Source organism: Bubalus kerabau, chromosome 1, assembly GCF_029407905.1.
Source record: "Bubalus kerabau isolate K-KA32 ecotype Philippines breed swamp buffalo chromosome 1, PCC_UOA_SB_1v2, whole genome shotgun sequence".
Lineage (NCBI taxonomy): Eukaryota > Metazoa > Chordata > Mammalia > Artiodactyla > Bovidae > Bubalus > Bubalus kerabau.
In genome coordinates, this window is record NC_073624.1 from 77863962 (window position 1) to 77874718 (window position 10757).

Consider the following 10757-nt stretch of genomic DNA (forward strand, 5'->3'; position numbering starts at 1 on the left):
CGTCCCTAAGAACTGGTCCATCCAAGCCACTCTACAAGGCTTTCTCTTGCCTCTGGTGAGTTCCCTCTTGCAGGCTCCATGTTGAAAATTTCAAACACAGGCTTCTCAAACCTCCCACACAATCTCCACATCCCTTACTCTTGACATGGGATATGTTCTCAGAATCCAAAGAGAAACTAGAGACCAAGCAAGTCAGAGCCTCTTTGTTGATCTACCTAAGATGCATCTCTTCTTGTCTCTTTCTGTTACAGGGAAAGGGGTCCCTCTTTCAAAGGCCAAGCCCTCTCTTATGTGGTAAATCTCCTTTCCATCAATTTCCTCCTCTTTTAGACTAATTTAGTCTCCCTCCACTCATTCTCTTCATAAACACTTTCACGTTTTTCTAGTCTAAACATCACCCTTCCCTTCACTCTTCAAGTGACTCATCAAATATCTCTTTCCCTACAAAGTTGTTATAGGGATAAACTGCAGGACATTACTGAACCTGAAAAAAGCTAATCACTTCAGTATGAAATAAGGTGAATTTATTCATCTCTAGCCTGGAAAATCCCATGGACAGAGGAGCCTGGTAGGCTGCAGTCCATGGGGTCGCTGAGGGTCGGACACGACTGAGTGACTTCACTTTCACTTTTCACTTTCATGCATTGGAGAAGGAAATGGCAACCCACTCCAGTGTTCTTGCCTGGAGAATCCCAGGGACAGGGGAGCCTGGTGGGCTGCCGTCTCTGGGGTCACACAGAGTCGGACAAGACTGAAGTGACTTAGCAGCAGCAGCAGAATGATCTGGAGGTAGGAGAGAATACAGATTTGTGGCATAAACCTTAAGATGTAGTGGTGGGGTTCTCCTTGTAAAAAGAACACAAAATTAGGCACAAACATATAAGGCCTTGGAAAGGACAGGTAAAAATAATGAATCTTGAAGTTCAAACCTTATTATAAAGTTTCACAGTAGATCTGCCCCTGTGCATGGGACAGTGTGGAGCCATTCCAATAATTGAGAATGTTGCTGAGAAAGCATACATGTAGTAACTGCATTATGTTGCTTGAGAAAAGTGCTTCCCAGGGAGTAGTAAGCATATCATTGCTAGTATTCAAGCATTGGGGGAATAACAGATAATTGATTTTTTTTCAGAGTTATGTCTTTAGATTTACAGTTGCCTTCTCTTTGTGGCAAAGGATACTTGCTTTGCATTTATGCTCATAACATTTTTTTAAAATAAATCTTTATTCTTAATTTTAAGTAAATTAATTTTTAGAAATTAAACTAATGATGGGACACATTGGTGGCACAAGGGTACGTCAAATATTATGAAAATTGTATGAGAATGATTGTTTGGGAAACACTGAAGTAACAGGAATAGGATGGTTTCTCTAAGAAAGAAATCCAGAGAAATAAAATCTGTCAGCCTGACTCCACTGCTGCTCAAAGGAGACGGAACCATAACTGGTAAGCATGAGCACCTGAGGGCATGTCCCTGGTGAAGATGGGTGCACGAGATATCATAGACTGAGGACACCAGTCGCCTTATCTTGCTCTGAGTTCTTGCTTCCTGGTAACATTTTGATTATAACATTAGGCTTTGGCAGCAAGCTATAGTGCTCTCATCAGCAAACTATGAACATCTGGATTTCTCAGTAGTTTATTACTCAGCACCAATTAATCAATCAACATTCTGGTTTTCAAACATAAGCTCTCATGGACTTGGAGACTTGTCAGAAACTCTGTTTCTGAGCCTGCCAGACTGTGGAACAGAGATAAGTTGGTCAAGGTGACGTCACCTGTCTACTTGTCTAGGTGGCCAGCACCCCTCTCTTTCCTCAGGTGCCAACTGACCCACTGCATGACTTTTACATCAAACCACTGCCTGACTTGCTCCTCAGCATTTTCAGCCAGTCTCTGGCCTTGCTGTTAACCTAGTCTGCCCTCAGGAAGTGCAACCATGGTCTTATGTGATCTGGACTTCTATTTAGAGCACATCTTCACTGACCTCCCTTTGAATGCTTTTGAGCCTCTGATGCCAATCATCTACTTTCTTAGTTCTCTGCCAAATCTTTAAAAAACTATTTTCTTAGAGTCACAGATGTAGAAAACAAACTTAAGGTCATTAGGGGGGGAAGTGGGAGGAGAGGGATAAATTGGAAGATTGGGATTGACATATACACACTGCTGCTGCTGCTGCTGCTAAGTCACTTCAGTCGTGTCCAGCTCTGTGCGACCCCATAGACGGCAGCCCACCAGGCTCCCCCGTCCCTGGGATTCTCCAGGCAAGAACACTGGAGTGGGTTGTCATTTCCTTCTCCAATGTATGAAAGTGAAAAGTGAAAGTGAAGTCGCTCAGTCATGTCCGACCCTCAGCGACCCTATGGACTGCAGCCTACCAGGCACCTCCCAGGGATTTTCCAGGCAGGAGTACTGGAGTGGGGTATATACACACTACTATGTACAAAATAGATAGCGAATAAGGACTTACTCTCTAGCACAAGGAACTCAAATACTCTGTAATGACCTATATGGAAAAAGAATCAAAAAAGAGTGGGTATATGTATATGTATAACTGATTCACAATGCTAACACAATATTGTAAATCAACTATACTCCAATAAATTTTTTAATAAAATAAATAAATAAAAAGTGTTTCCTGCCCAGACTCCACTTTTGCTTACCCCTTAAACGTAGATATGTCCAAGGCAAAAGACAGACAGCAGGGGACCCTGGGATCAGACCACTTGAGTTAAAATCTACTTATCAACTATGTGTTTGGGCAAGTCATTTAATCTCTCTAAACTCAGATTATTCATCTGAAAAAACAATAACATCTTATAAATAAATTTGCTTTCATTTTGTTTTTTTTTTTTGATGTTGTTGTTCATACCAGATGGTTTGCAGGATCTTAGTTCCCTGACCAGGAATTAAATCCGGGCCCACAACAGTGATAGTGCTGAGTCCTAACCACTGAATCATCAGGGAACTCCCCGATGTCAACTTTAAATAAGATAATCTATGTAAAGTGTAGTGCTTGGCATGTGATGAACACTCGGGAAGTGATAGCCATCTTTTTCTCAGTCACATCCATGGCTTCCATTAGTATATAAGAAAATGAAATGGATTTTTCCAGCCTTGCACTTTCTCCTAAGCACCAAATTGGTATTTTAACTGCCTGCTAAGTTCTTTTCCATTCTAATTTATTTTCCACAATGCTAACAGAGTTTTATCTTTTCTTTTAAGAGTAATCTATGACATCAACCCTCTGGTTATCATGTAATCAACTCCAGGCCTTTCACATCCTGGCTACAGCTCGCCTCCTCACTCCCTCCCCACCTCCACAGGGAGGAACAGCCTACCTCTTGCACTGAGGCCATGATAAATGCTTCGCTCTCTCTCAAGTGTCCTGTCCTCCTCAGAGCCTCCTGTTCTCTCAGTCTAGAAACTCTCCCGGTAAACTCTTGCTCAGCTTCAGCACCCAGCTCAAACAGCGCTTCTGTGACATCTCCTCTGGACCAAGATGCTGTCAATGTCTTACGACAATGTTGGTCATCTTGTACTGACACTATCGTGTGTCTCTCCCCTTCACTTGACTGTGAGCCCATCGAGCGTGAGCAACTTACCACTTGCATGGCATTTTCCTAGAGCAATACCTGTCACGGAAGGCAGAGAAAGAAGGCGGGTACTGAGAAGGTAGCTGGCAGCAGCTACCCTGGTGGAGGGATTGCCAAGTTCCACACACTAGGCCTAGCAGCCTACAGTATTTCTTCATTCATCCACCTCTGTAATCATTCCTTGTTGCATCTTCTGCCACATTTGCCTGAGAATGCTCCATCTCTGGTTGCAGTAGTTTGCTCAGGCTGCCACAACCATATTCCACAGACTGGGGGGCTTGAGCAAACGAAATTACATTTTCCTCACAGTTCTGGTGGCCAGAGGCCATCAGGATTAGTCTCCTGTGAGCGCTCTCTTCTTGAGTTGCAGACAGCTGCCTTCTCTCTGTGTCCTCACATGGCCTTTCTTCTGTGCACATGTGGAATTTAAGAGCCTTTTGCTGTCTCTTTCTCCTCTAATGAGGACACCAGTTCTATGAGATTAAAGCCCACATTTATGACCTTGTTTAACACGTATTACCTCCTCACAGGTCCTTTCTCCAAGTACAGTTGACACTGGGGGTAAAGGCTTCAAACACATAAACCTGTGGGGGACACAATTCAGACCATAACACTGGTTAAATCTAACTCTCTCCCTACTCATGCTTGTGCCCAAGCAGCCAGACACAGCTGAAGAAAACCATACACCATGCCAACTAGTCTCACTTTAAATTTAGGATATTAGACTTCAAGTGAGCCCATCTGGCAAGTCTATGGACATTCCCAGTCCCTCCGCTCACCCCCTCAACCACTCCCTAAGAGGACTATTTCACACCTTCTCCTCTGTCTCCATGCCCGCCTCTCTCCTCATCCTCAGTTCATGACCTTACTTTCTATTTCACTGAGGAATTCAAGCATTCACCTCCCCACCTTTCTGCATCTCTTCCTGTAGGTCTTTCTTTCCTTCTACAATACTAGGTGAATCATCCTGAATGTGAAGGACCAGTCAGGCATAGATTTCACCCTCCTCAGCAGCTCTGCAAGAATCCTGTTTCCTGGGGACCTCCATAGTGGTACAGTGGATGGAAATCCACCTGCCAATGCAGGGGACACCAGTTCAATCCCTGATCTAGGAAGATCCCACATGTGGCAGAGCACCTAAAGTCCCTTCACCAGAACTACTGGTCCTGTGCTTTAGGGCCCACAGCTGAATCTACTGAGCCCACGTGCTGCACTACTGAAGCCTGTGCACCCTGGAGCCTGTGCTTGGCAACAAGAGAAGCCACTGCAATGAGAAGGCCACGCACCGCAATGAAGAGTAGCCTCCGTCAGCCCCAACTAGAGAAAAGCCCGTGTGCAGCAATGAAGACCCAGCACAAGGAATAAATTAAAAAAAAAAAAAAAAGAATCCTGTTTCCTACAACATCAATTTCCACCTTTTTATTAGATAATTTCCTTCAGCATAAAATCTGAAGCATATGACATAGACACAATATCTCCCAGCTTAAAAGAAAAAAACAGACAACAACAAAAAACTTCCTAGAGCCCACCTCTTCTGGCTGCTGCTTCATTTTGCTTTGTAGAAAAATTCATTGAAAGAATGATGAAATAACTCTCTCTCCCCTTCTTTACCACCCATTCTCTCTGGAACCCACACCAATGAGGTGGTCATCTTCCCAGTTTATCAAAAATATTTTCCTTGAGGTCACCAACGGTCTCTGGTGGCTAAACCAAGCAGCAATTCCCAGTTCTTATCTAACTCAACCCATGAGCAGCATTGACAGGGTCTACCACTCCCTCCTTCTTGTCTCCCTTGGCTTCCAAGATAGCTTGCTCCTCTGCTCTTGGTGTCCCTCACATTCTTAGGTTCAGTTGCTGGATACCCCCACTTTCATTCCTCTATAGCATGAAGCCTCAGGCCTCTGGCTCAGACCTTTTTCTTCTCTACAGTTGCTCTCTCGGTGCCAGGATCTTGGCTTTAACTATCATTTTTTATTCCAAAGACTCACCAGTTTACATCTCTAGCTCAGACTTCTCCCATAAACTCTTGTCATGTTCTATGCATGCATGCATGCTCAGTTGCTTCGTCGTGTCCAACTCTTTGGACCTCGTGAACTGTAGCCTGCCAGGATACTCTGTCCATGGGATTTTCAGGCACGAATACTGGAGTGGGTTGTCATTTCCTCCTCCAGGGGATCTTCCCAACTTATGGATCAAACCGTGTCTTCTGAATTACAGGCAGATTCTTTACCACTGAACCACCAGTTAAGCCCATTGCATAGTCTATCGACCCCTCCAAATCAACATATCCAGAACAGAACTCTTAGTTTTCTTTACCAAAGTTGTTCTTTCTTAGTGCTCTCCATCTCAATAAACTACATCATGATTCACATAGTTTTTCAGGCTCCAGACCTTGAAATCATTCTTGACTCTTAAACATATCATATTCAACATACCAGCAAATCATGTAGAGTCTAACCATGAAATAGATTGAAGATTTACTCATCTTTATCTTCTTTCCTGCTGCCAACTTGGTCCTTGCCATGAGGACTTTTCTCTTGAATTACTGCAACAGCCTCTTACTATATATTAATATCTTGTCTCACTGCTTCCATTTTTGAGTCACTACCAATCTTTTCTTCACACAGCAGCCAGAATAAGCCTTTAAAAAGTAGTCAGATTGTATCATTCTTCTGCTTAACATGTTTTGATGGCTGTCATCACACGGAATAAAACCTAAAGCCTTCAAGGCTTGGTTCTTTAGCATCGGACACTGTTGACCTCCTTCTGTGGTCTGACCTTCTTCTCTGTCACCCCTGCTCTCTTGCTGTGCTCCCAAAACAGCTAAAGGAAGAGCAAAAGGGTCAAACACATGTCTGCCTCAGGGCCTTTTACTTGCTGTTCCCTCTGCCAGGAACCCTCCTTCCTCAGATAACCACATAGTTTTCACCCTCACTTTATCAGATTGTTGCAGAAACGCAAGTATGTGTGCCCAATGTACAGTGAGGCCAAACAATCAGGCCAAACAATGACTGAGGCCAAATCATCAGAGTTTGAAACAGAGAAAGGTTTATTATGGGGCTATGTGTGGAGATGGATGCCTCAGTCCTTAGAAAAAACCCAACCTCCCCCACCCCTTTGAGGAAAACGTGGTCACCACTACAGTGGAGACCACTCCTGCTCCTGACTCACCTCTGTTCATTCTCACTGAGGAACCAGTTGGTTGGAAGACGCTGCATAGTCATGGCTTGTAAAGATACAGGCAAGACTCCTATGAAGCCAGAGATGGCAATTCACCAGATTAGAATCACCCTCACCAGCTGCAACCTCAAGTTTTTGGAGAAGGCATGTGCTGACCTGATCAGGGGTGCCAAGGAAAAGAGTCTCAAAGTGAAAGGACTGGTTTGGATGCCTACCAAGACTCTGAGAGTAACTGCAAGGAAAACTCCTTGTGATGAAGGATCTAAGACTTGGGATCATTTCGAGATGAGGGTCCTAAAGCAACTCATTGACCTGCACAGTCCCTCTGAGATTGTTAAGCAAATCACTTCCATCATCATTGAGCCAGGAGTCAAGGTTGAAGTCTTCATTGCAGATGCTTAAATCAACCTAATTGATAATCAGTTGTTAAAAACAAAAGCATCTCCCCAAAAGCCTTCAGCAAAGCCCTTTTCTAGGAAAGGTGAGGGAAGTGAAGTGAAGTGAAGTCATTCAGTCATGTCCGACTCTTTGCGACCCCATAGACTGTAGCCCACCAGGCTCCTCTGTCCATGGGATTCTCCAGGCAAGAATACTGGAGTGGGTTACCATTTCCTTCTCCAGGGGATCTTCCCAACCCAGGGATCGAACCCAGGTCTCCTGCATTGGAGGCAGACGCTTTAACCTCTGAGCCACCAGGGAAGCCCTATGGTGAGGGAGGGGTATGGTTAGTTGTTGCACACTTCTTGGTATCAGATCCTTTATTCTGGAGTCAGGTCATGGTCAGGTAAACAATGTTCCTGTGAGTCTCCACCAATCCATTGTTCTCTGGTCTGACAAGAAAGGGCAAGGTCCCCAGGCATGAGCTTCCCACTCTGAGGTCCAGGTCTGGCTAAGAGGAGGGAGATCTCAACTGAGAGCTCCCTCATGGCCAGGGCCCCAGACCCTGCCCAGCCATCATCACTGAGGGATCCAGGTGCCCAACCCACTGGCCCTCAGGCTCTTCAGGCCACCCACATGGCAGGGACTAGGTCCCACTGACTGTGTCCTATGCAGACGGCCACTGCCATTAGGTTGCCAAGATGGGGATGGGGGAGAGGTTCACCACAACCTCATAGCCTGGGTCCAGCCAGTGGGCAGCCTTGGCAAGAGCTCTGGAGCCCTACTGCACACAGCCCCGAGCTTGTACCTGTCTCTGCCCCCACAGTTCAGCTACTGGCCCAAGGTCAAGTGAGCCATAGGGTCCTGGGGAGAAGGCCAGGATCCACCTCTTACCTCACTCTCCACCTGACGACCACCACTCCCCTACTGCTGGCTGAATCTGCCCAGTAACAGTCTCTTCTTGACAGTTGCTTGCTGGGGGAGGGGCCCACTGCAGCACTGGCCAATGGCTGAGCAGGACGTCTAACGGTTGTTCACTGACAGTTGCTCATTTGGTGGAGGAGGGGATGGTGCCACTGTGGTGCTGACCAGTGGCTGAGCAATCATCAGTGGTCTTGTGGCAACCATTGCCTGGTAACAGGGTGGGGGGTAATGGCATTGCACAACCCAGTGAAATGTGAAAGTGTTAGTTGCTCAGCTGTGTCTGACTATTTGAGACCCTATGACTGTAGCCCGCCAGGCTCTCTCTCCATGGAATTCTCCAGTCAAGAATACTGGAGTGGGTTGTCATTCCCTTCTCCAGGGGATCTTCTTGATCCAGGGATCAAACCTGTGTCTCCTGCATTGCAGGCTGATCTTTACCACTGAGCCACCTATTACAAGATCTGCTCAAATATCACTTCCTTAGAGAAATTTTCTTTGAGCCGCCTCCTTCCAATCTAAATAACACATTCCACACTCTCTCTTTAGCTTGCTTTATAATCCTCACAACACAGATCTTGATTTGACATGTTACTGTATCTATCTGTGTTCTTGGTGACTGCTTCTCATGCTTGAAAGACAGACCCTGTTGGTTTTTTTCACTGCCTTATTCCCAGCACCAGGACAGTATCTGGCACACAATGAGTACTTATATTTGTTTACAAGGGCTATCTTAACGAAGGACCACAGACTGAAAGCTTTAAACAACAGGAAATGATTTTCTCACAGTTCTGTAGGCCAGAATTCCAAGAACAAGGTGTCTTAGAATTGGGTCCTTCTAAGGGCCATGTGGGAGGAATCTGTTCCAGGTTCTCTCTTGGCTTGTCATGGCCATTTCCCCACTATGTCTCTTCACATTGTCCTCCCTCTACATGTATCTCTGTGAACAAATTTCCCCCATTTATAAGGACACCAGTCATATTGGGTTAGGGCCACCTTAATGACTTCACTCAGAGAAGGCAATGGCACCCCACTCCAGTACTCTTGCCTGGAGAATCCCATGGATGGAGGAGCCTGGTAGGCTGCAGTCCATGGGGTCGCTAAGAGTCAGACAGGACTGAGTGACTTCACTTTCACTTGTCATTTTCATGCATTGGAGAAGGAAATGGCAACCCACTCCAGTGTTCTTGCCTGGAGAATCCCAGGGACGGGGGAGCCGGATGGGCTGCCGTCTATGGGGTCACACAGAGTCGGACACGACTGAAGTGACTTAGCAGCAGCAGCAGCAGCAGCAGCAGCAATGACTTCACTTAACTTGATTACTTCTCTAAGACCTATCTCAAAACAATGTTTCATACTGAGGTACTGAGACTTAGCATTTCAACATATGAATTTGGGGAAGGTCATAATTCAACACATAAAGTACTTAAAGAATTTTTGTTGAATTAATGAATTCATGAAGACTGACCAACTGGATAAATGAATCTCAAAAACAGTTCTTTATATACTAAACATACTAATCTGTCAGTACGACATATACTTATTTTCCCCGATTTATTGTTCCTCTTTTAACTTCTGATGTCCCACAAGAACATGGTTTATACAAATCCAATCACATTCTCAAAAGCATAACAACTCCACATATTCCAAAGTTGATATAATTCATTCATCCTAAGAGATGATAATGTCATCTTTATCGAGGGATTCCATGCTGTTTATTGTTGACAAGAGCATCTGGACCCCTTCTGTGAATTAGTCAGAAGTGTGCTTTATCCTGCAGCAACATAAATATACACTAGGGGTTAAGGCAGAGAGAAAAGGTAAAGAGACACTCTGAAAAAATGCAGATCCATCTTTTGTTTACTAATCCTTTTAGTTATAATGGGTGAAAATGCTACTAGACGTGTGAGCTAAATACCATCAACTTTCTCCTGCCAAACATTCCTTCTCCCTTTATTAGAACTCTACAACATATGCAGAATTTCCCTGGCAATCCAGTGGTTAAGAGTCTGAGCTTCCAAAGCAGGGGGCACAGGTTCAATCTCTGGTCAGGGAACTAAGATCCCACATAGTGCATGGTATGGCTGAAAAACAAATAAATAAAAACATATGCAAAGGAAAGAAACAAGATGAAAGTAAATAATTTAAGATCCTCCTGAGGAAAAAGGCAGATATCTAGCATATAGATTAGATATGGATTTTAAAAGTGTCACTGTGTTTTATGGGATTTTTGATACATAAAGAATTACTTAAGCTTGTAGATAGACAAGATATAGGTAATTGAATACAGGACTCATGATGTTTAACCAGTCCTCACAACTTTGTAAAATATCACCTTGCTATGTGAATAACCCACTGGAAAGGAGAACTTACGTAAATGGAGTTCAGGGTCAAATAAATTAAAATTCAGAGCCAAGCTAATCTGACACACTTAATAATATGCATCTTATAGTGGTGCTTGAAAATTAAGAGTAAATGGGAAATGGTTCACTTGGTGATTTTAATTAGCACCTTATAGTCTAATCAAAATGTCTAGGTTTGGCTCAGAAAGAGGTGAGATGAAACATGGTGAGCATTATCTTGAGCTGGGATCCTTCCAAAGAGACTTTGAACTTCAGGACCCTCGTGTCCAAGTGATAGACATTTTCTTTGGTCCAGTGGGGCACCCAGGGGCCTCCAGG

General features: G+C 44.4%; 1 protein-coding gene, 1 long non-coding RNA gene and 1 other non-coding gene across 3 annotated transcripts; 1 reads left to right on the forward strand and 2 right to left on the reverse strand.

The window, feature by feature from the left end:
* LOC129641655 (uncharacterized) lies at positions 1-3455 on the reverse strand. The gene is made up of 4 exons (XR_008709381.1): positions 3343-3455; positions 2472-2507; positions 1462-1550; positions 1-783 (listed from the first exon to the last, which is right to left on the reverse strand). It is a non-coding gene; the product is annotated as an uncharacterized LOC129641655 (long non-coding RNA).
* Positions 3456-6649: 3194 nt separating this feature from the next.
* Positions 6650-7179, forward strand: LOC129641656 (40S ribosomal protein S20-like). Its single transcript, XM_055566308.1, has one exon. The coding sequence runs from the start codon at positions 6652-6654 to the stop codon at positions 7177-7179; it is 528 nt and encodes a 175-aa protein (XP_055422283.1). The 5' UTR covers positions 6650-6651.
* Positions 7180-7404: 225 nt separating this feature from the next.
* Positions 7405-7476, reverse strand: TRNAW-CCA (transfer RNA tryptophan (anticodon CCA)). The gene has a single exon. It is a non-coding gene; the product is annotated as a tRNA-Trp (tRNA).
* Between the last annotated feature and the right edge of the window lie 3281 nt (positions 7477-10757).

What these genes read in the sequence shown, in the direction of transcription:
- LOC129641656 (XM_055566308.1), top strand. Translation starts at nt 6,652, where the DNA reads ATGGGGCTATGTGTGGAGATGGATGCCTCAGTCCTTAGAAAAAACCCA.